Here is a 26,864-nt window from a genome sequence, read left to right on the forward strand (position 1 = left end):
CATGACCAAAATATTGCAAACTAGTTTCAAGGAAAAAAAAATTTTTTTTGCACAAAAAGATAGAGCTTTCAAACAAACCATCACATTTAATTATGATGCAATGTCACGAGCTGTTGGTAAAACATGCCGAATTGGCCACCAGCATTCACGGCGGTCCTAAACGGTGGTTCGTTCGAAATATTTTTAATGATAGTTAGGTATGTCGGTAAGTATTTTAGACATTGTATCGAATGTATATTATCTGTAAGAAACAATCGTTTATCATGAAAATGTAGTCAAAATATAATGGCCGTTATTTTAAGATAAACGTGGTAATCGGTAATGACGACTCGTATTTTTAGGTATTTCCATCTCACGCTCACACTTATAGCTGCCTCCCGCTTTGCAGGACTTCAATCAAGTTCAGGGGAGTATGAGTATATTTAAGGTGCGATTACACTTTGACTAATTAGTGGGATCTTACGCAAATCAGACAAATCTTCACATATTGCGGATCCGCACGCCGCTCCAGTGTCTGAGCGGGACATCGCTACACACGTACATAACGCTGTCTCGCACACTCACCGGAGCGTCGTACCGATTCGTGTGTAAACCGCGACCGCGTTATGGCTCCTCTACACGATAGGCCAACGCCGGCCACTCCAAGGGACGCAGCCATGCGGTAGAATGAGATAGCAATATCACTTGCGCCCTCTAGCGCATAAATGCGTCCCTTGGAGTGGCCGGCGTTGGCCCATCGTGTAGAGGAGCCATTACATGTGATATGGACGATATGGTCCGCGGAATGTCGTTAAAGCGTGGGATGACCTACGATTGGATAGACCACGGTTAGTTTAATTGAACGAGCGCGCCGGCCTTGTTGATGCTTTGATATACGGCGTTATAAACTTTCAAATTAGGTTCATTGGGGTTAACGAGCGAGCTGAGAAAGTGAAGTATTATATTTTTATTAAGTCAAGGATTTTCCCAGGGGACATACATTTTCTAAGGCAACTCAAAAGGACCGGTATGTGCGGGAACTAAGAAGAAAATCATTTAAAAAGTATATATGGCGCATTTGACATCTCCTAATCAAAGGCACAAGCGTCCATTGAGTACCTAGTACCTACCTAACGGGGACCGTCGCATACCACAAACCAAACCACATAAAGTAAGCGAGTAGAGATTTAATTTGATATACGTTGTATTTTTCTGTAAAAAATATTTTACAATACAACTTAAGAAACTGGAACTGGAAACTATACCCATATAGCCCTAACCTAAAGCAAGAACAAGTTTTATGCAATCCGGTTAGAAGGACCATTTTTTTAACAAGGATCACAAATATCAGTATAGCCCTTCTAAAACATTCTTAATATCGTTGTTTTTAAACTCACCTCAGAACAATGCCTGGGTTTTCGTATTCGCTAGCAGCGTCAGCGGCAAGAAATTAGTCGGCTAACGGCTCAAACGCCTGTTGAAAAGTGCTGCGCAATATCTTCTTCTTACGCAATACATACATATGTATTGAACCACAAACCGAACCAAATCACAGCATAAAGTAAACGAGTAGATATTTAATTTGATATTCGTTGTATTTTTCTGTAAAAGTAAAAAAATATATAACTTAAGAACTAGAAACTTTACCCATATAGTCCTAAAGCAAGAACAAGTTGTATGCAATCCGGTGTGAAGGACCAATTTTTTATCGAGGATCACAAATATTAATACTTATAAATAAACCCATTTAAAATAATCTTAATATCATTGTTTTTATACTCACCTCAGCACAATGCCTGGGTTTTCGTCTTCGCCAGCAGCGTCAGCGGCAAGAAATCAGTCGGCTAGCGGCTCAAACACCTGATCAAAAGTGCTGCGCAAAATCTTCTTGCGCAATATATGTACCTATTGAATCCTGCGAAAGAAATTATAATGTGTGTAACGTTAGTAAAACCGCATGGACATCCTGTTAACACCATACGCTGCATACATCGTCACAATTTTAAGAAACCATGCGCGTGGGTAGATAGATCACCATGTGGACCAAATCGGAACTTGAAATTGTCCAAACTTTTAAACCGACCTTGCCTAAATTGCCTATATAAATGTTCATGTCTTATGCAATATTAGGCTGTAACTACGCACTCCAAGCAGTGTCAAGCAGAGGGCAAGGCCTTATTAGTAGTCAACTAAAATTATATATTTTTTGTAGGTAGGTACCTCGTTTTAGGCAAAAACTTATAGCCACAAACTGTTGCGTCACGTCTCATCATCATCATCAATCAATCTTCCTTGCCACGCGACTCCATCAACAATTGTTATCCGGATTATGAAATGCCGTAATGTGGCTCGCAAAAACCAAACTTTGTCTTGAAGATCGGTCACACGATGAGTAACAGTGTCACGTCTCAATGCGTATATAAAACTGTTGAAGTAACATGGTGAACTGACGATCTGAAAACAACGTACAAATCAGTGGGCCTACCGCGAACCACGTTCGACGTGTTGCCTCTCCGTCGCACTTGTGAATTTGTACGTAAGTGTGATAGGGAGGCAACACTTCAACGTGGTTCGCGGTAGGCCCTCAGTTTATTGATGTTTGTATAAAAAAAATATGGCAAAGATATTTCTCACATAAATTATAATGCCATCTAGGGAACGAGCGTAATATGAACATGGTTTATCTTGGCTTATTATGAGTTACGATGATATGAAACAACAGCTGAAGCTTACAGATACTTGTTACGCGTCGGTAGATGGCGGTACACTGAGAGAAAAGTCATCACCAGGAATTAAAAAACAGTTCTGTACTGGGGGAAAAAATGAAGTTTTAGTAATAATTATGGACGTTTGACTATTTCTGTAAAGTTTATTTATTTCTACAAACAGCTCAGTAATCCCAAATATAATTTCAACAAACAGATAATAGAAATTGCAAGAACTAATAGAAATTGCAAAAGTCAATTTGTTCCTATTAGTTAACTCTCTTTGTCCCCGGATTAAGTTTATTTTTGTAATTCTAACGCTACGTCTTACGTAGGCGAACAACGCGCGAACGCGGCGCGGCGCGGCGCGGCGAAAGCGGCCGCCGCCGCGCCGCGCCGCGCCGCCTGACATTCGCGTGCAAATCGCGCCGCACCGCGTTCGCAACGAGATCGCTTACGTAGGACACTTCTATGGGCATCAAAGGATTGATTTCGCCGCGCCGCGCCGCGCCGCGTTCGCGCGTTGTTCGCCTACGTAAGACGTAGCGTAAGTGTATTTTTGTTGTACTTTTCTCTCAGTGTACAATTTATGTACTTCTTACTATACTACTCTAAATCATTTACCATAATGTGAGGCTTAATTTCATGTCCTCGTGAATATATGTATAATAGGTAGGTATGATGTTTTATCCAAATGGGGCGAGTAGGGCGGAGAGGGAAAATCAGACTACAAAAGTATGTTTTGTTCTTAGGGAACCCCAGAACAGAAAAAATCCTCTACCTACGTCTAGACTGAAATACAAGTAATAAAGGTGTTTGCTTTTATTTGTAATTTTTTTCCCCTTTGCGTTTTCCGGTTTTCAGTGCTTTACAGTGATCGATATGTCGACCACTGGAGTCCACCTACTCTGTCATAAAGGACAAATTACTAATATAATGAAGTGATATTAGTGAATTCCTACACTTATTATAAGCTACGTATGACAATAAATTAATAATTTTGATATGTAGAAGCGTTACTATTATCAGGAGTTCGCAAGTATTTTTACTGTGCCATACATAAGTGAATGATAATTTATACCAATTCTGAACATTGTGGCTTTTAATTATACGACTAGCCCCGCCCGCAACTTTGCCCGAGCGAAAATATCATTAAAACCTTTGCGACACGATTTAACCCTCTTTCCAAAAAGTCTTTCTTAGTTGGAGCTCTACTATACTGTTTATATATTTAAAAATTCATTCATTATACGAGTATATTATTGTTTAGGTTGTGTGTTGTTATTGTCTGATAGTACCGATTTATAAAACCCGACCCAAGCTAAAGTTCTGACCTGACTAAAATAAGTACTTACTAGGAATGGAATATTAGAAAACAATAAAAGTGGTGGAGGTTTGGACGCCAAATTCGACTTACGTATTTTATTTGCCTACAAATTGGGACATAACGGCAGCAGGTCACTTATCTAATTATGTTTTGGTAACCATAAAAAGTTTAAGTGAAAACATTAAACGAATAATTTCGTAATATCACAACACAACGACACACCCAAGTCATGTCGTATGCCACAAGATGAGGAAAATACATATAGCATCCGAGATATCCATTTATTAAGTGATAACGATAACTATATCTCCTTTCTTTACAAGCCATTAAAATGATTAATTTATAATTATTATATGCATAATCTTGCGAAGTTGCGATACAGTACGAATAGCGCGCCAGTTTCAAAGCATTGCTTTTCAGTTAAATAGTAGATAAGCGCGTGCTGTAAACCTAACACTGTGTAACTCGCAATAAAATCTTCAAAACAATGTTTTTCATATGCATTTACATTCTACCTGTCAAAGTGTAAACCGAGTCTCAAAAGTCGTGTCGAATGTATTTTTCTTTGGTTACCATCCAAGTTTCCCGATTCGGAGTGCCAAAGTACGCTTTACGTAACCACATTCGCGAACGTATAGTTCGTTGTAGACCACTACACTAGAACAATAAAATTATCAAACAACGCCGTTTATTGTTCAAAAATTTTTCTTCATTACAGATAATTCAATAACAACTCCGTTGTCGTCAAATAGTTATTTATTATACGGGGGTCTTATTAAGATAAAGATTATATTGTGTTAGCCGTAAAGATAAAGGATTTTATTGTTGTTGTGTGTAGAAAAGGCGGTATTGTTGAAGTTTTTCGCGTATTTCCTGTCGAAGTGTCGGTTCATCAGTTCACTCATCACTGACTTCAGTGCGTCCGACGGAGAGCTTCATTCAAGAATCGTATTTTGAAGAAGAAGAAACATGTCCAACGACTTTGTGAATTTTAAGGTCAGTAATACGTTTGAGTTATAAATAGATCTTTTAGGGGGCTTTAATTTAAATTGTTATAATTACCATAAAATACCTATGAAAAAACATATTTGGAATATTTGGATTTGAGGATTCCAGGATACCAAATTTTAATAAACACTGAGAAATAGTTAAACATTTTAAAAGCTCTCATGAAGTCCCATTCAATTTGAAGATTTGATATTTTGTAATGATTTATTGTTACATTCGTATGGTATTCATTAGAATTTAAATTTATTTTTCTAAAAGTACCTATTCTAAAACTACAGCGTTGTCAGTGAGCTTTATTTAGCTTTTGGTGATCAAGATGAAGTTGCGTAAATTATCTAGTTTTTAGGGTTCCGTACCCGAAGGGTAAAAACGGGACCCTATTACTAAAACTCCTCCGAACGTCTGTCTGTCACCAGGCTGCATCTGAAATCTGCAATGAACCGTGATAGATTTTCACAGATGATTTATTTATGTTGCCGCTTTACCTAACAACAAATATACTCGTATACCTACTAAAAACAGAATAAAATAAATATTTTCTTATGTTGCGTGAATTTTTTTTTTTGGTAATAGTACGGAACCATTCGTGCGCGAGTCGGACTCGCACTTGGCCGGTTTTTGTTAAAGTTACATGCATTTGCTCGTAAGTGTGTTGGCGTTTACCTAATTACCTATGCATGAAATAAATACTAAATAATAAATACAAAACGAAACAATACAATATATTGTGTAACACCACTAACACCATTGGTATCGACTACCTAAAGATCAATTACAGTCACTATTACCTACGCTATGCTACGCTAATATCTGTTTTTTGCAATTGATCTAGGTATCGGTTTTTGAATACAGTCAGTTTAAGAAGTATGTACATTCCTGTCTATGTTAAACAGTAGCTTTATAAAAACACACTTGAATATATTTAAACAGCGACTCCATCGTAATTGTTATTCAAATTTTGTGTCCACAGTCGATAACTTTACAAATGAAAATGAAAAAATGCCTAAAAAAATTAAATTGTCATAAAAGCAAATAAAGTTTAATACGATCACATTTATTACGATTTCACGCGTAAGTATTACACCATTTGCATCTTGGGCCCAACGCTATTCATCGCATATATAAATGATGTTTTGTCTCTCGACCTTTCAAATAGTGAAGCCTTTTGCTACGCAGATGACACTGCCATAATCTTTCATGGTCACTCTTGGGACCAGGTCAAAGACGTATCAACGCTAGGCCTCCAAAAGCTGTCCCAGTGGCTGGATCAAAATATTTTGACTCTGAATCCAGACAAGACCAAATTCTTGTGCTTCCATAAATCTGCGTCTTCAAGCCCCCCCTCCATCAATGACCAACCTTAAGATCCATGCTATAAATTGTGACGTATATTGTGGCATTTCGCCCTGCTCATGCCTTTGTGACAGCATAAACAGAGCTAACTCTTTAAGATACTTAGGAATAGAAATAGACGAGAAACTTAATTTTAAAAAGCACATCGTGATAACAGCGGGTAGGGTTCGGAAACTCATTTATACAATGAAGTTACTAAGAGAGGCTACAGATGGACAAACTCTTAATATGGTATACCTGGCACTATGTCAATCTATTCTAGATTATTGCATTCTTGCGTGGGGAGGCTGTGCTAAGTCCACTTTAATAGACTTGGAAAGAGCTCAAAGGGCGGTACTTAAGGTTTCCTTACGTAGACCCCGACGATATCCTACACATGCTCTCTATAGTGAAGCTCAAGTTTTGTCAGTGAGAAAATTATTCATTTTACGTGTTGCCATGCTTATGCACAGAGATACTAGTCAATCACTCAATCTGACAAATATGTTACAGAAAAGAATATTCCAAGTCCCGAAACTGAGCGTTAAATCTGCTTTTGCTAAACGGTTTACGGCATTTCTGTTTCCGCATATATACAACAAGTTACTCAAAATCTGTAATATAAAAGATTGTCGGTTAAGTGAAGCCAAAATGCAAATCCAGGCTCTCCTGCTATCCTGGAGCTATGACGAGTGTGAAGAAATTTTGAAAGTTGTAAGGTAATAGTAGTAGATAGTGACTTCGGTTGGTCACACACACACACACACACACACACACACACACACACACACACACACTCACACACACACACACACACACTCACTCACACACACACACTCACACACACACACACTCACACTCTCACACACACACACACACACACACACACACACACACACACACACACACACACACACACACACACACCCACCCAATTTCTTTACCTATTAGATTAGTTTTTACTAAACGTTTAGCTTACGAATAACGAATTCGGCTACCACGTCACAGGCATAGCCTAGTGTGGGGCCACAGGACACTTATAATTGTTAAGAAGGTTTTTCTGTGAAATAAATATTCTTTATTCTTATTCTTTTAAAATTTAACACTGGTACCCTGGCAACTTGATTTCATACTTTTTATTACAAGCTTTTATTTAGTTTCACCTGACCGTTGTCTGTCTGTCTGTGTGTAATCAAATCTTGCAAGTTAAATTTGATCCAGTTCCCGGTTTCCGATTGAGCTGAAATTTTGTATACACACGTAAGTCGGGTGACAATGCAATATTATGGTGTCATCGAGCTGATCTGATGATGGAGACCGGAGGTGACCATAGGAACTCTGTGATAAAACAACGAAACCTAATTGTGTTTGGGGTTTTTAGATTTGTCTCGATGAGCATTAGTTGCCTGTGGAAAGAAAAGTACAGTCGGCGATAAAAGCTTGTACCAAAAATGAAATTTTTGCCAAAAACTTATTAAGATGGAGTATAAACTTTTTACAATTAATACGCTTTACTACCTAAGTCCCGTTTTTGACGATAACCTTTCAAAATCTTCTTAAGTGGGTTTCACTGTATTTTATAGACTCATAGTTTCTGAAATAGACAGTAAATCGTTCATCTATTTGCTACGTCATGCATAATTACATTTCCGTACCTACCCAAACTTATTGTGTTACGGTGATTGTGTTTTCAATGAATGACTCAAACAAATTACACACATACATCACGTACAAAATGTACAGATGGACCGAGGTTCATTTCATAGGTACCTACGTACAATAACATAGGTACTTACAACAATAAGTGGTGTTAGTACGATTCTCGGTAATCCCCCGTATTACAGTCATCGTCGTTTTAGCCACACTCATAAACTTAATCCAAGTCTCAGCAATTGCTTTGTTTATTTTCCTCTATACCTACTACAATACTATACTACCTATTCATCATCATCATAAACATCAGCTCATCACTTATATAGATGTTATCACACTGGATCCGATGTTTGGGACAACTAGTCTTTGTCTTTGCTCGATGCTTAAAAAAACCTTTTAACCCCATTTTCTCCCCCTTCGAGGAGGAATTTCAAAGAATCCTTTCTTAGTAGAGCTCTTCAACATTTGATGAATATATTATATCACATTTCAAAGCCTTACGTTCAACGGTTTAGGCTGTGAGTCATCTGTCAGCATCTAACTTCTAAGCTAAGTAACGGAACTTTTTCTATACAGCAGATTATACAGCGTGTTTTTTTTTATTTCCGTTAATTTCAAGGGTGCATTCCTGAGCTTAAATCAAGTAGGTAACTTTCACAAAGACACCGATGTTCTAATTAAGTCCATTTCGGAGGTAATCAATAATTTATTTTTTTCCTATAAGGCCTCTACAAGCGTGTACACTTGCCTTAGGGCCGGTTTACAATGTTTACATATTGATTAGTATTTAGAATGAATTCATACATTTGCTACTAAACTTAAGTACAATCTCGGTCGATTGATGTATGAAATGACATTGATATGTCACAGATTTCAATTATTTGGTTGAGTTAAATGTAATGCCCGTGTTACAACAACGCTATATGCAACATTTAATTACTTTTTAAACAAAAAAACAATCCAAAAAAGAAAACAAAAAAAAAAATTTTTTTTAATTAACTATGCCATTTAGTTCTCTTAAACGTACTTAACCATACCCCGAAGTTAACGGAATTCAATAAAAACATGGTGTATATCTACTTGTAAAATGCTCACATTAAATGAAAACGCATACTTACTCAAGATAATAAAGACGATATCGGCCACTCCTACAAGTCAAAGTCACCGCAATGTCATTTGATATATCGTCAGTGACGTGACGATTCGTCACCCACTGATATGCACCTATTGCATTATTTACCTGAACCTGGCTAGTTCTGTAAAATTGTGCAGAAAATTAAAACGGCAATCAATCCATTCATGCTTATAAACTCTATTACGTCTGTCTGTTACCTACCTTTTCGCCGTTAAATTACTAAGTCGATTGTAAAACGATATAAGTAGAAATGTTAACCTTTCGAATATGTGTGGGTTGCTAAAGCTCTGAGAAAACTAAACATAGTCAACGATGTTTTGGGAAATCCGGAATTTCGGAGTCCGGAAGTCCAGACCATATGCGGAAAAGGAGAAATGGCTCTGACTGTCACCCACGCCCATAAACGTAATCTAATTAATATGAAAATACAAGAAGTGTATTGTAGAATGGTAAACTAACGTAACTAGTGATAAAATAATGTATGAATAGTGTCCAATATTGTAAGTCTAGAATATTGTGATTTAGTGCTGTAAGTCGATACAATTGGAAACTATGGCAGGCGTGGCTCACTCCGCGATTTCGTCGCTTTGCTACAGGTAGCTAAAAGTACATCCGTTGGCACCCCAATTTTGGGGTTTGCCATAAGCCGCGCGTGGCGATGACGCCACCTAGCGGCCATATCTGTGCTGATCGTAACAGAAGCGTTTTGTTAGAGAGTGAGTCTTCTGTACCTAGTACTATGATTTATTCTGTTACTATGGAGGGATCTCCCCGTTGCAAACCGGTTTTTCTTAAAGGCAGAATAGTGACTCCTCCGTATTTGTACCACATATACATTAACAACGACCTACACAATGCTCTCAATGAATTATGTAGAAAATCCAAGACACAAGGAGCCTTTAAGAGGGCATGACGTGATGCCAGCACAGCACTGTAGAGTAAAATGTCTAAGTGAACAAATACATGCAGAAAAGCCACGACATGACCTGAAACTGAACTAAAAAGTCAAATGGATCCCAAAGTTATCCACATAGCGGAAGAATTTATCTGCGAAAATTACTGCTTATCTATTATAGTTTTTGGGCTAACCTACTTCAACTTTGATGAAACTTGGCAATTAGAATGCTGAAACCCTGGGGATGATCATAGGCTATATAGGTATGGTATAGGCAGGTGCCGCCGCCGCTGAGTGCATATTAGTTAGCAAATAAATAATAACCTGGTACAGTCCGTATTTATCAAACTTTATCGAGTCATCTTTATATTTTGACTTGTCAGACTCGTACCTACGTAGGTGTATTTTATAAGGAAGTACTTGTTATTGATGTCCTTCAAATTTATCATTGTTTCCAGTTAAAAGTATGAATTAACTTATATACCGACAATGATATACCATATTTTCTTATACGAAATAACACAAGAAACAGAGAAAGAATTCATACTAGGGAAATTGGGGATTCCCCATGGGGCACACACATGAACTTCGTCACGTAGAACACTTTGGTACGTTCTTGATTAGGGGAAAGATACCTTATCTCGATAAAATAAGGTTGCTAATCTAAAATTCAGTTGATGAATCATACCTACCGCTTACTTCGATCCCACGTCCAATCCAACTGAGAAAGTGTGTAAATACCTACCTAATATGTATGTTTGAATTTTTAGATGGTTTTTTGTTTAATCACGTAAAAAAAGCTGAAGGGATATTGGACACCGACATTTGACTCGGAATAGGGGAAGCTGTTCTACCTCGGACAGTTTTTTCTTTTATGAATTTTAGAAAAAAAACTAAAGGCTGCAGAATTATACGATTATACGATGATATAAAATTAGTACGAGAGTTCCTATTCTGTGTTTTTCTACATAGTACGATTGCTACGTTTTAGAACAATATTATTGGTTTTGAAAGCAGTATGATTATGATGGGGACGATGGGGTAGTCAATTGGCCAATCGAAGTATCATTTTAGTATTTGAGATAATAAAAGAACAGCTAACTAAAGGTATGGGAATGGCTACAGCACAGCCAACTAGTATCAAAACTAGCAGCAGGATCGACATGTGTTTAATGGCTCCTCTACACGATGCGCCAACGTCGGCCAATCCAAGGGCATTTATGCGTTAGAGGGAGCAAGTGATATTGCTATCTCATTCTACCGCATAGCTGCGTCCCTTGGATTGGCCGACGTTGGCGCATCGTGTAGAGGAGCCATAAAGTCCTTCTGCGCCTGATGTTGGGCCCTACGTGTCGTAAGCGCCGCGACGCGCGAGCGCGGGCGCAGTGGCGCACGCGTCCGGGGGCACGTCGCCACACCCATCCTTTCACTACACCGACCTGTTCCACCAGTTCGCAGCTCTTATACCCTTTAGCTTAAAGGTCACAATGTTCAACGTTGATCTCTTTGATGATGTTATACATGCTAATAAGTCAATCTAGACGCTTTTAATGGCAAATTTAGATTTTTTTACTGAGTTTGGAATTTGGATATCGGCGAACCTTGCCTTGCAAATATTTGTCTTTGCCATTGCCATTTCTGGTTTGGCGTCTATCTCACTGACGAAAAATTTTGTAATATTGAGGAAGGAAAAAAGGCTTGTCTGATTACTCGGACTAAAAGGATATTTATGATCGACGCTGTACGAATGATGTATGCACATTGCACATATTGTGTTGTATATAATATGTGTTTGTGTAGTAAGTATATGTAGGTCTAGGTACGTGTGTATATGTTTGCACAAGCTGTACGCAATAGTGGTTGCAAGTTGCAAGAAGGACCTAACCTTGCGTTAGCTTATTTGTACGTAGGTATACTTACATATTTATTTCACAATAATTTTAATTGTACTTCTGCTGATTAAATTCCAGTTTAAGTATCTAAATTTAACTATAGAAAACAGCAAAATATGTCTAAATACCAAACTTATAACAGACATACCTATATGCAATCAGGTTTTTTCTAAAAATATTAGGCATATGCCATGAATATCGATCATAGGTAACCTTATCAGAAACAAGATTTTCAAGTTTAGACTCTATATTTATCAAGAATGTTGAATTATTCATTATAAATACCTCGAACTTGGCCTATTCTGACTATTACTGCACGGTGGTTGAATTTTTGTTTACTTACGCCTGACATTTAGCTAAATGTCCAAGTTAATAAATTAGTAGGTACTAGGTACCCAGACGGTACACAACACTAAAGAAATTAATCATTAACGTGACATTGAAGGACTTATCCAATGCGATGACGCAATGTAATAAATTAAAATTAGAAATGCATGAAATGCACAATGTTACGGCCACCTGAAAATACTCGTACTGGTCATAATAAGTTTCTAAATACAACAGTGGAAATACCACAGAGAAATAGAACTACCTATTTATATTTCAACTTTTAAAGTTTCAGGATTGGTTGTACAGTCACCTGCAATAATATGTTACACAACGAAGGCCGCAAAAATATCTGACACGATCTTATTTATAGAGCCGTAAGAGCGTGTCACATATTTTTGCGGCCTTCGAAGAGTAACATATTATTGCAGGTGACTGTACATTAAAGTTGCATTTAAATTACCAGTCTGTGACGTATCTAGTAAGGCCTCGTAAGACCCAAATCAATTTTTGCGCTTTTGAATTTTGAACTTTCTTTTATTTCTATAAAAGTTCAAAACTCGAATTTAATTTGTACTTGTACGAGTACGCGGGGACTTACGAGGCTAGGTAACAGGATTAATTATTTATATATATTAGCCGTTGACGTCACAGTGCCTATAGTATATTGAAAACAGTTATCTAAAAGCGGATTATTGCAGTTTATTATTAGTTTATGGTGAAGTTGGCAAAACTTGTTATTTCCTATCTGTTGCGATATGAGAGGACGTATTGCGTGAAGGGAGTCACGTGACACAAGGTGGCCGGCCGCGTAATATCAAACCATTATACGCGATGTAAAGAGGATTCTTAAAGAACTAGGTACTGTAAAAGCTATTATAGAACGTTTCTTCGTGTGATGTGTATCATATTAAATCAACGCGATAATGACCTTATGCTATTACTAATGTTTATTTACATAACATTCATGATGTTCATGTACTTACCTTCCTTAACCACAGTGACAGTGACCAGGCTTTTTAGTCATGACCAATGTGAAGTAGGTACCTACATTACCTACAGTCAAAACATTTTTTTACACCATAAGGCTGGCGTTGAAAAGTTAATGAAAATTAAAAAATATATATCACTCAGTATAAATGTTACCTACCTATATAATACAGGCAATAGCAGTTCTCACAACTGCCTGCCTGCTTATAGAATAGATTTATGGCCAAGTGTCTAACTAAAATAAAGAGGTGAAAACACCAACAATAATATTGATAGCCGTGATTCTTTTGAAGGCTGATAATATCTAGCCACTTTCGCTGCTAGAGACAAGGCCGCCCCAACAGGGGTACGCAGTCGCGCGCGGGCCCTCGTCGCGTGACGTCACAGCGCGGGGCGCGGGCAGCACGAGGGTGTGCCTCCGCACATGCGCCGCCGTTCAAGGTGACCCTACATCGCGCCGGCCACACACAAGTTTCCGTGATTGCAACGCTTATACTCCTTTCACTTCGTTCAGTCGTTCCGAACGTCTCCAGTCTATCGATTCGCGTTTTTTTTTGTGACCGAGTGCAAGTAAAGGCTTCATCCTGTGGACCTCAACGCTCCTCATTCATCATCTCTTATCGCAGTCGTCGCGACTGACAAGACAAATCGATATGCGTCAAGCGCGAGATATAGTGAGTATGCTTGTCTTATTACGTTAAATGTTTACGTTAATTAGAAAAATTCCGGTAACTAATAAAGCTTTAATGAATACATTTCCCTTCCAGTGCAGTGTGTCCATCGTTTTTAAAGGAATAAGATTTTTGATGATTTTAGGTTAGGTTGTGAACTCCACAGGCTATTATAGAAAATCTAAATTAATCAAGAAAGTTCCGCGTACCTATTCATACTTGTCATCGGCTTACTTAAATAAAAAAAAAGAAAGCTAATTAACTTTCGTATTAGCGTTCACCACTTTGAGGTTATAAACCGAATGTCAATCTAGTTAGACTTTCCGAGTAGTACCTATTCGTTCCGACGTCGTAATGAACTACCTACAAAACATTAATGTTGATCACAAATAGGTAATATTCCTTAATGTTGTAAAATGATCGGAAGATAGTAAAGGTCACGACTCAAGGTCACAAGGACGCGTGGCTAATGGCGGTAGCGTAGGGTTGCCATACGTCCCGGTACGCCGGGACATGTCCTGGTTTGAAGCATGATGTCCCGGTGTCCCGGCCCATAAGCAAATTGTCCCGGTTTATAAATCATAGTTATTTAGTAGGGGGCATTGAGATAGACAGACCGCCGGACGGTCAACAAAGTGATCCTATTTGGGCTACGTTTTTTTCCTTTTGAAGTACGAAATCCTAAAAATCTACCTACTATTATCTCGAAAAAATTTCGCGCTCGCTTCGCTCGCGTTTTCATTTACGTACCTACATTATTTGTGACGGTCAAGTTGAAATTTGGTACACATATACTATGTCAATCTATAACCCGAAGACGGACATGTAACGTAAATAAAATGAATTTTAAACATAGGGGGCACTTATTGGGGGGTAAATGAGACACTTAATAAACAAAGTTTTGCAAACTATATGGTGTTATATATCAAGTGATAGAGCTGTGGGAATCTCAAATATATTTTATTAATAATTTTAAGATTAATAGTTTAGAAGTAATTTAAGTAAATAGACAAAAAATTACCACTTCCCCTCTTTATCTCCGAAACTACTAAAATTAAAAAAAAAATACTAAATAGTTCCTGACCTATAGATGACAGAAAAACCTATTAGAAATATGCAGTCAAGCGTGCGTCGTTATAACTTAGTTTTTGATCGTCCCTTACGGGTCTTTTTTAAACATTTCACTCACGTTTCACATCAAAATATACATTGTTGAAAATTGTGTAATGTACGGAACCCTTGGAAGGCGAGTCCGACTCGCACTTGGCCGGTTTTCGTTAAATGTCCCGGTCTGAGCCCCCACACTTATGGCAACCCTACGGTAGCGGCCAGAAGGGAAAACCTTTAAGGGCTTTTGCGCTTTTTCCCTAACCTTGCATAATCCATCATATTTATATTATTGTATCAAGTTGAAATGTGTTTGAAGTCATATTAAGAATGGCAATGCAGATAAAATAGAAAATAATTCAGGTTTCTATTACAATATACCTAGCTATACCTATATAAGTACCTACTTACCTATATCATTCACGGTCATTTGAAGTTCTACTTGTAGGTACTGGTACGTGTCATGATATAAATTATAAACTAAAAGAAATACAAATTATAAAAAACAACAATTTTGTATTCAACAACAGCACTTTCTTTATGTAAATCAACATCATATTCAAGTTTTTAGAAACACATTAGAAAGGCAATAGTAAATAAATTCTTACCGTTAGGTACCTACCTATACGTATTGTTTTTTTAGAGTAAAAGATCAAGAACGCATTGACATATTAATGGTGTTCAGTATACTTAATTATCTTGCATCCAGCCGAATTAAAAATTACAGTAAGTATCTCACGTAATGACTAGTAATGAGTTACTATTAACTACCCGTCACACAATAAAGATGGATCTAAGATTAAAAACATTTACCTGCGTAAGTATGTATGTACTCTTATCTACATATATTGATGTACTAAATTACTATATAGCGTCATAAAAGTAACGACACGCTCAATTACAAAAGAACTTATATGCTTGCATAAGCTGTTAACTGATAAAATAGTACACATACCTTATATCCAAATGTCGGACTATGGGGGGCAGTTTGAGGGCAAGGTAAGGTTTACAAAAAAATCTTAACTTACGAGTATTATAATGTACCTAGTATTTGTAACATAGCCGTGTTCATAGAACTTGACATGCCCAGTTAACTCATTTGTTTTGTTCCTTTCTCACAGCTGCAATTGTCTGAGTGACGGATAAAGCCAAACGAACTTTTTCGCCATTTTGACTTATGTGTAGTCCAAGTACGTTTATAAATAAATAACGCAGTTAGTTGCTATGATATTTGGAATTTCACATTATAAATACTAGGTACCAAATACTAAGTACAAATACTCGAAGGTGAATTGATTGATTTGCGAACCTTACCTATCATTTTGACATGCCACGAAAATGCCCGCTGGAGTCCGACGTATGCTCATATCATAGGATTTATTATTCCATAAATAAGAAATAAGGATTAGTGTTTATGAATTCTAACATTGTGATAATTTCGTGTCGTGGTCGTGACTTCAACGTAGTGTTTCTAATTAGCGTCATATTAGCAAGGCAGTTGGATATAACCGGTTTACATTATCTACAGCTCGTCTTATCGTCAACTTCTGAGAAATGTTTGTACAAATAATTCGATGATAATTGCTATCAGACAAAACTCAATTAATTGGCGGTTCTTTACAATAATCTATAGCCTTTCCTTCTAATACAGCGATTAGCGATGGGCGAGTCGAGTTATCTGATTCGAATAATCCGAATCAACCTACAGATGAGTTGATTCGAATCAAGACTATTGGCAATCCGAATCAACTCGGCCACTAAACTGACTGGTAACTTGGTATCCGATCCGCTGACTCGGCGAATGAATCGCCAATTCACCAACTCTCCGAGCCGAGTCAACGCTACGCTAAGGCCATTCAAAAATAAACCTTAATTCGATAGCCCGAAGGTTCTTTTTACAACAACTGCCGCTTGATTCGCCATCCCGAGTCGAGTTCACTGCTAGTATGGCCATTGAAAAATAAACCTTAATTCGGTGCCCTGAAGGTTCTGTTTACAACAACTGCCGCTTGACTCGTTTGCGGCTCCGCGGCCCGTGACCTTGTCGCGAACCACGCAAACCGTCGAGTCGAGTCAGTTCGAATTTCAACTCGGATCAGTGGCCGAATCGATTCGCATGATTCGAATCGAAAAAAAGTCGACTCGTCACATCGCTAACAGCGATGTTAATAGGCTTCGATGATGTTACTCATGAGGTTTTTCCCTGATAATGGTAATCTTATCTGAATCCATTTATTTCGCCTGAACGAATGCAGCTTTATGGATTATAGAACTAATTGTAGCTAATCTAGATTTTAGAAGTAGGTACAATTTGCCCGACGTAATACGGAAGATAGTGCACATCGTTCCGTTATCGAAAGTATCGAAACCGAGAAACAGTAATTTTGAGGAGCATATTGCTAGAAGTGACAGATATTGCCCAAAACAAGACAAAAATAGAAACCCTATTAAATACGAAAAAGCTTGAAGGGATCAAAACATCTGTATGAAATAAATGTGTGTACACACCTGCCTACCCGAAATATGTAGTACTAGCTGTTGCCCGCGACTTCGTCCGCGTGGAATCTTATCTTCAACATTTTACATCTTTAGTACCTATAATTTTCATATCCAAGCAATGTTGAAATTAAGTACTTTTCTTTATTAGCAAGTTGTATGAAGTTTTATTTCAAGTGGATTTTGATGTTGGTTGCTGAAATTACTTTTCTTGTATTCTCATAATAGGTACCTATGCCCTTATACAAAGATTAAAGTTCCGCACTCACAAAATATCTGGTCTCCATACTACTAAAAGTGCTTGAATTAGTTTTCATGTTTTTTATTTTAATACCTTTTTTTGCAAAAAGTTAAAGTTCCTAGCTTAAAATTAAATTTACACCCCAAGACGAACTTTCACCCCCTTTTTAACCCCCTTAGGGGTAGAATTTCCTAAAACGTTGCAATTACTTACTTTTTTTTGTAATCGGCTATTATGTCTTTCTAAGAAGTTTCAAAGCATTTGTAATGGATTCAAACTTTGAACCCCATTTTAACCCTGTTAGGGGATGAATTTTACAAATCGCTGAAATCACTTTTTTTGTCTTCTAATAATATCCCCAAATACAAAGATTCAAATCCCGCGCTCGAAAAAATGTATGATATCCATACAAACTTTCAACCCCGTTTTCACCACCATAGGGGATGAATTTTCAAAAACGCTGAAATTAGTTTTCTTGTATTTTTATTTAATACCTTTTTACAAAGTTTCAAGTTCCTAGCTTCAAATAAAATTTGCACCTGAAGACGAACTTTTATCCCCTTTTTAACCCCCTTAGGGGTTGAAATTCCAAGAACGTTGCAATTACTTTGTTTTGTAATCGGCTATTATGCCTTTCTAAGAATTTTCAAAGCATTAGTAATGGATTAAAAATTTGAAACCCATTTTAACCCTGTTAGGGGATGAATTTTACAAAACGCTGAAATTACTTTTATTGCCTTCCAACAATATCCCCACATACAAAGATTCAAGTCCCGCGCTCGAAAAAAAATTTGATATCCATACAAACTTTCAACCCCTTTTTCACCACCTTAGGGGATGAATTTTCTAAAACGCTGAAATTACTTTTCTTGTCTTTTAATAATACATCTTTTAACGAAGTTTCAAATTCCTAGCTCAAAAGAAAACTTCAACCCCATACAAACTTTCATCCCCTTTTTAACCCTGTTAGGAGATGAATTTTACAAAACGCTGAAATTACTTTTATTGTCTTCTAATAATATCCCCAAATACAAAGATTCAAGTCACGCGCTCGAAAAAAATTTTGATATCCATACAAACTTTCAACCCCTTTTTCACCACCTTGGGGGATGAATTTTCTAAAACGCTGAAATTAGTTTTCTTGTATTTAAATTTGATACATTTTTACAAAGCTCCAAGTTCCTAGCTTAAAATAAAATTTGCACCCGAAGACGAACTTTCATCCCCTTTTTAACCCCCTTAGGGGTTGAATTTCCAAAAACGTTGCAATCACTTTTTTTTGTAATCGGCTATTATGCCTTTCTACGAAGTTTCAAAGCATTTGTAATGGATTAAAATTTTCAACCCCTTTTTAACCCTGTTAGGGGATGAATTTTACAAAACGCTGAAATTACTTTTCCTGTCTTCTAATAATATCCCTAAATACAAAGATTCAAGTCCACCACTCGAAAATTTTTCTGATTTCCATACAAACTTTCAACCCCTTTTTCACCACCTTAGGGGATGAATTTTCAAAAACGCTGAAATTAGTTTTCTTGTATTTTAATAATACATCTTTTAACGAAGTTTCAAATTCCTAGCTCAAAAGAAAACTTCAACCCCATACAAACTTTCATCCCCTTTTAACCCTGTTAGGAGATGAATTTTACAAAATGCTGAAATTACTTTTATTGTCTTCTAATAATATCCCCAAATACAAAGATTCAAGTCACGCGCTCGAAAAAAATTTTGATATCCATACAAACTTTCAACCCCTTTTTCACCACCTTGGGGGATGAATTTTCTAAAACGCTGAAATTAGTTTTCTTGTATTTAAATTTGATACATTTTTACAAAGCTCCAAGTTCCTAGCTTAAAATAAAATTTGCACCCGAAGACGAACTTTCATCCCTTTTTAACCCCCTTAGGGGTTGAATTTCCAAAAACGTTGCAATCACTTTTTTTTTGTAATCGGCTATTATGCCTTTCTACGAAGTTTCAAAGCATTTGTAATGGATTAAAATTTTCAACCCCTTTTTAACCCTGTTAGGGGATGAATTTTACAAAACGCTGAAATTACTTTTCCTGTCTTCTAATAATATCCCTAAATACAAAGATTCAAGTCCACCACTCGAAATTTTTTTTGATTTCCATACAAACTTTCAACCCCTTTTTCACCACCTTAGGGGATGAATTTTCAAAAACGCTGAAATTAGTTTTCTTGTCTTTTAATTACATATCTTTTTACGAAGTTTCAAATTCCTAGCTTAAAAGAAAACTTTAACCCCATACAAACTTTCATCCCCTTTTTAACCCCCTTAGGGGATGAATTTCTCAAAATCGCTTCTTATCTCTTGTACACTTTATAAGTGCAATCTGGTGTGCAAATTTCAACTTTCTGGCTTTTGTAGTTTCGGCTCTGCGTTGATGAATCAGTCAGTCAGTCAGGACACTTGCATTTATATATATAGATAGATAGATAGATAAGTATTGTCTGGTTCAATAAGATCAATCGAAATTTTGGAACAACAGAACTATGTACAGCTATATAGTTATGTAGTAGTATCTAGGTCGTAGAACAAAACCAGACGGATGCTGAGTGGCCCCTATTAGTTTGTCTCTACAAATCACACAAGTCAATAAGATCAATAAAGTAGCAAGCCTCGTCTGACCAGCGTTTAAATTGACTGTCAATTTCAATATTGAGTTTGATTTTCTTCAATAGCGGTTAATTAAACATTCCAACTAGAGGTCACTTTGTACTTGGGAAATAATTTACCTGCAACTCCTATGCTAGGTTTTTAAATTTAGAAACGTCATAACAGATAGGAAATGTCATAACAAAAAAAAAGTAAGAAAAATATAAACCTGCTTCATAAAATCATTTTTTTTAAATCATAAATCATGAAATTCAGGAATCATTACATGAACATTATACTGAAGACCCCCAAGAAATGTATATACATATATGTATATCTATATTTTTTATGCAACTCCTACTGTCTCCTCCATATATTGGTATCAGAGATGTGACTTATTTGAAATACTTGTATTTAAAATGCAAATACAAAATGCAAAATACCTATTTTGTATTTAAATACCTTTTGAAGAAAACTATTTTGTATTTTATTTGAAATAGTTTTTGGGACCTATTTTCTATTTTCAAAATACAAAATACTTTATAGTTAGTAGGTAATGTAGGTAGGAGTTACAATCTCTTCTGATGTTACAATCCTGGCAACTCTCTCATTCTTTTAACATGGAACTGTTGAATGAATCTGTTTAGTAACGCCGCACATGACCACAAGCGTAGCGAGTGGTTAAAAAAGTGGAATCTTGAGTGTTGTGAGGGTTTCAAGGCACAAGAGGAGAACAAACTTTTCTGCCCTGGTGAAACTCAAACGAGACGTTTTCATCACACTAACGAGGGGCATTATACTAGCTGTAAAACATTACAAATTAATGCTTTAAAAGTTGGCCGTTAAAAACCATCATCCATACATCCTACTGGTTCATATGAGCAAACAACTAGAAATTTGCACTTAAGATGGAGGATTGATTTCAAATAATAAAGAGAGTCTTTTCAACTCGGAAATTCCGAGTAAGTAATACTTTTTAATTCAGACTAGGTATTCACTACTCAAGAGTACTTTTTATCGCAAAGTATTTGTATTTTTAAAAAGTATTTTGAAAATACCTATTTAGTATTTTGTATTTAAATACATTTTCAAAAACTATTTTGTATTTTGCATTTGAAATAGTTATATCAAGGAAGTATTTGTATTTTGTATTTAAATACTTTTTATAAAGTATTTTTCGCATCTCTGATTGGTATATTGTTTACGTCGAAATAATTATTTCCGTCATACGTTACTTGAACCATATGTAGCTATACATAATAGCAGGCGTGGCTCACTCCGCGATTTCGTCGCTTTGCTACAGGTAGATACAGGGCTGGATTAAGCATGTCGGGGCCCCTAGGCAGTCTGAGGCTCGGGGCCCCCTACAGTCAATTCTATTTGCGTTTTTAATTTCAATCTTCAGGCGTCGGCCGAGCCGATCCAAATCGAACGATGTCTTTTTCGCTCTTATTGCGTGGACAGAAAGCTTTATTCTATCGGTTTTTGCCGATTCCGCGTCGTGTCAAGTGTGGGGAGAGCCCTTTAGGCTTAAGGCCAATTCCCAGTGGAATACCAAAGATGTGAGCTTCAGCGTCACTTTCCTATCTACCTCTAATGGCAAATTTAAAGCGAGGCTAAAGGCTAAACTCAACTAGTGTCGCAAAGTTCATTTTCTCAATAGTTAATATTTTGCGAGGCTGAACAGCGATTGTCCGACCATAAGACCAAACGCCAAGTCACATGATTAGAAAAAACCTAATAATGAAGAATTTCCATATGTTAAAATTACTTAAATTACTAGAGTTAGACCAAGATAAGCCTGCCACAATTTTGATAGCACTCGCAGTGCAAGTTTTATTTTAAACGTCTAAACTTAACACGTATAAACACGTATAACACTTGAACTGCGTAAGCTATCGTAAAGAAGCAAAAATAAACGCGAGCGCAGCGAGCGCGAAATTTTTTGTTAAAAATATCGCTAATTGTGAAAGCTTGTTAAAAGGCCGGGTATCGATCTTCATCTGGGCCTAAAAGTCCGAAGTGCCCCAGTGAGGCGAGCTTTCATGCGAAGTCAAAGCCGTGCTTCATCAGGCTTCAGGATAAATAGTTGAGCACAGACACGAACCAATGTCCATTGCATTAAAAAGCGTGACCGCAGGACGAGCTTGGCGCAGCGAGGCCAAAGGCTAAGCTGAAGTAGAGGAGATGTGGATCACAAACCAATGGTAAATTAAGGTAAAAAGTGAAGGTGAAGGACTGAAGGTCAAGCATCCCTATGAAAAACTGGGGACACGTTCTTCTTTTTCTTTGTTTTTATCAATAGTCATCGTGATTCTGAGACGAAATAATCCAAAAGTTGTTGGTTTTTCGAAAAAAAGTAAACCATTTTTCCTGAAAACCCCTATTATTACAACTTTACAACAGGTACGCAGAATACGCCCTGTAAAATGTAACGTATTGCTTAAATTTTATTACAATATTTCATTAATTTAAAGAATGGATGGAAAATAAACAATAACAAAGCATACTCATTATTATAAGAATAAAAAATTTACTCATGAATTTTGACCCTATGGAACAAAATTTTATTTGGTGCGCGCTGAGCCGCCGGGGCCCCCTAGCCGAGGCGGGGCCCCTAGGCAGTTGCCTACTTTGACTTAGGGTTAATCCGGCCCTGGGTAGATAAATGTACATCCGTTCGACCCCAATTTTGGGGTTTGCCAGCATAAGCCGCGCGTGGCGCTGTCGCCACCTGGCGGCCATATCTGTGCTGATCGTGACAGACGCGTTTTGTTAGAGTGAGTTTTCTGTAAGTACCTATAGTTCGTTTTTTTTAGCATTAGAAAGAACTTGAAAGAAGGTAAGCGATCTTGACAAGTCTTTTAATTGAAAAACGCTTTTTAAAAATCCATAACTATTACTTATGAAAGCAGAAGAATATAAATGATCGTATTAGAGTCATAATTGATACATATTTGCCGTAACTTATTTTTAAAATGTGTTTTTCAATTAAAAGACACATCAAGATTGTTTACCTAATTTCTAATGCTAAAAAAACGAAGTATAGTACTATTATTTATTCTGTGATAATAGCTTAGTAAGTACAGTCCTGAACTTTAATTGTTGAGCCATTCAGGATTTACTTTACATTGTACATTGGACATTTCGAACCGTTAGTATTGACAACCAAATAAGCTTGAACCTTAGAAATGCTTAGAAAGATCAACAATTAATTCTTCATCCAAATACTACTGGTACATCTTTGAAACAAAAAAAAACTTAATAAACATTCATCCATCATTAATTTAGGAAATTCTATGCAATAGGCACGTACATTAGTATTAATTACATATTAAAATTGGTACACATGTATAAAAAAAATTAAACTACCTACCATCCATGTGCGTGACCGCGTGGGGTGCAAAAAAACAGCAGAACGCCAGTGGGGTATCTGTGTCATTTATTCAGGAAGGTTATTTAAAAAGTCCCGATTTCTCAGATAATTATTATCATCACATTATCATCTACATGAATCGCTATTAATGCTATCTCAAAACCGATATGGAGTTTTATCAGTGATTAAACCGACTCGAGTACCACGACTAGGCGTCTGTGCTCAATAAATCCTGTGGTAAAATTTTAATGCGTTAAATCCGAAAACAAAACAGTTGAAAAACAACGTTTGTCACCAATATTATAAAGTTTAAAATCATGCGATAATTATTTATACTGAAGTTCTTTTATTCAATGTTATCAATTCGCAAACTTAGTAGGTACGTAATTATGTATACGTACATACTATGTACATATTATCAATTAAGCGGGTTCGAAAAACCACACCCGCGTCTGTGAATAATAAAGATTCAATATCAACAATTTTATTTTGCAGGTGAATTTATATCAGCTGATACAATATGTATTTAATTGTATTAAAAAGAATATATGGTTGTCTGTAAAGTCGGTTTACGGACGATAATTTTGCGTGATAACGTCATAAGAATACATTACCATTACATTACGTAACGTTACCATGGAGATCTGTCCACAACGTCACCATGGAGATCTGTCCACAACGTGACAGTTTTATAATCCGTTCGGCGCCCCAGTGATCGTGTATCAATCCGTAACTAGGTATCTAGGCAACTACCTATAGATACATTTAGTAATTACATTCACATCGGTTATAAAAAGTCTATGGCCTTTAGGAGCCGCATTCCTACCAAGTTTGAGCGCAGTTTTATTTCCTGGCGAATTAATGATTTCTTTAATGTCGACTAGTTATAGTAGTTATGTAGTATTTTATTACTTAATGTCCGCATATAAACTTTTAGGAAACTTGTTTTTCTTTATAACTTTGGTTTTGTTTTATTTACACCCGTCATTGCGGTAGTTTATCGTCTATCTCTAGTTCTCGTAGGTTTCACTGAGTTGCTACAAACAATAAAATTACATACGTAAAATTGTATACATTCCGGCTGATGTGATGATTGTGATGTCGCTGATTTCGATCGGATAGCCAAATTTTATTTCGCGATTACGTCCTTGGTCCCATTATAAAAGATTTTCAGTATGACCTATAAAGTCACTACTTACGCAAAGTATAAATTCGGGTAATGCAGTTTCGCGGACAGTATTAAATTGAAAGATGTAATGGTTGACCATTATCCGCTACCATTAACTGTGTAAGTGTGTACCTATTCAGTTGCGTGCATTGTCAAAACGGCGGCGTCGTCACGAGGTGGTATCTAAAATAAACAACAGACTATGCCAAGAAACGGTTCAGCGTGCGTTCATCCTGACGTCCGAGCAAAGCAAACATACGTTTATTATTAGATTTTTGTCCATTAGAGACGCGCTAAAATCTTCTCCTTCAACCTCTTAAAATTTTAGTTTATTCACCTCATACCATACTTTGAATGATAATTGGCACTATAGGCAGACTCCTATAATTCAATAACCAAAAGTGAATTATTATCTTATCAAGGTTATTTAGTGCAATTGTAATGAATAAAAAATAAAGTTCATTCTGATTACTCAGAAAGATCCAATTGCAATAACAACATCTTGAAGATTACAATAACAAGTTACATACAAAAACAACTCAACTTTGCATGGAAACTAAAATAAATAATATAATATAGGTAGATGCAAAACCGAGAGCCATAATGTAAATTAACGAGTTTCTTCACGCTAAAGTCGCTAAACTTGATTTGCTTCGTATGCTAATGAATTCAGTTCAAATAATTATTTTAGACACTCAAGCACATAAAAGGCCTGCCACTTCTGATGTAACCATTAAGCGAGCAGAAATTCGCAATTCCGACTCCAGAGATTTTACAAAAATTGCAAAATAACTGTATACCATCGGCTACAACGACCAGCCTCGCATGTTGGAGTTTTAGCGATAACTGCACCCATACTAACGCAATTATAAATAGAGGTCGAGGAATGTGTATGACGTCCTGAGCGAGCCCACGCGCCGACCAATCACAAGCAAACACAGAGAGGCTCGTCTGGGTTCATGCGATAAACATATCCGTTATACAAAAGGATAAAAATACTAAATCCCATAAAAATTAAATTACATGGTACCTCAAAGACAAGTGTCAGTCGCAAAATCATTTGAATTTGAATCGCATTCGCTGACATTTTTGTAAAATCAGGTTGAGCTGCTCTTATGCCCGGGTTTTAGGTATAGTAGAGTGAGAAGACAGTAATTCGTCATGACTTACGTATGAATGAAAAGAGCGCGCTATTGAATAGACCCATCAAAAACATAAATGTAAAAAAGGAGAGCCAAGTTCAATACAAAAATATTGCTGGCTGTGGGGTTCGCCGCAAAAAGAATGGAGATTTAAATGAGTGCCAAGTTCTATGCAAAATCCAAATATGTATTTATAGGAACAAAATAACATTATAAACAAGTATTAAACTCTATTTCTTTGCTTTATTGGATACCTATAACAATTGCTGTTATTTAAAAAAAATGCGAGATCTTAAAGCAGGTTAGATTTGACTTGGCCAGTTTTCATTACATCAGTCATTTTATAAAGTTATTCAACATATATATTTTGTAATTCTGATAAAAACTGGCCAAGCCAAATCTAACCTACTTTAAGATCTCACATTTTTTTTTAATAACAGCAATTGTTATAGGTATCCAATAAAGCAAAGAAATAGAGTTTAATACTTGTTTATAATGTTATTTTGTTCCTATAAATACATATTTGGATTTTGCATAGAACTTGGCACTCATTTAAATCTCCATTCTTTTTGCGGCGAACCCCACAGCCAGCAATATTTTTGTATTGAACTTGGCTCTCCTTTTTTACATTTATGTTTTTGATGGGATATCAATACTTTTTGTAAAGAAAACTAGGCAGGTATTGAGATTTAATGTTTTTTCTTGTGTTTCCGCTGCATGTTTTTTACTTCTGTTCTTTGTATTAATTATGTGGTGCCGCGCGCCGCCAACGACACACCGTTGGCCGGTTGTTTAGCGCGTA

At 36.6% G+C, this 26,864-nt stretch overlaps 1 protein-coding gene across 2 annotated transcripts in view; it reads left to right on the top strand.

Annotated features, from left to right (window-relative positions):
• The first annotated feature begins 4,495 nt into the window (after nucleotides 1–4,495).
• LOC134667891 (hexokinase type 2) overlaps nucleotides 4,496–26,864 on the top strand; it is a 35,958-nt gene continuing 13,589 nt past the window's right edge. The window contains exon 1 of one of the 2 annotated variants that reach the window (XM_063525289.1): nucleotides 4,496–5,007. In XM_063525289.1, coding sequence (XP_063381359.1) covers nucleotides 4,981–5,007 — 27 coding nt within the window. In that variant the 5' untranslated portion in view covers nucleotides 4,496–4,980. Of the gene's footprint in view, nucleotides 5,008–13,687; nucleotides 13,918–26,864 lie in introns of those variants that run through there. The other variant, XM_063525290.1, reaches the window with a different exon arrangement.

This window comes from Cydia fagiglandana, chromosome 10 (genome assembly GCF_963556715.1).
Source record: "Cydia fagiglandana chromosome 10, ilCydFagi1.1, whole genome shotgun sequence".
Lineage (NCBI taxonomy): Eukaryota > Metazoa > Arthropoda > Insecta > Lepidoptera > Tortricidae > Cydia > Cydia fagiglandana.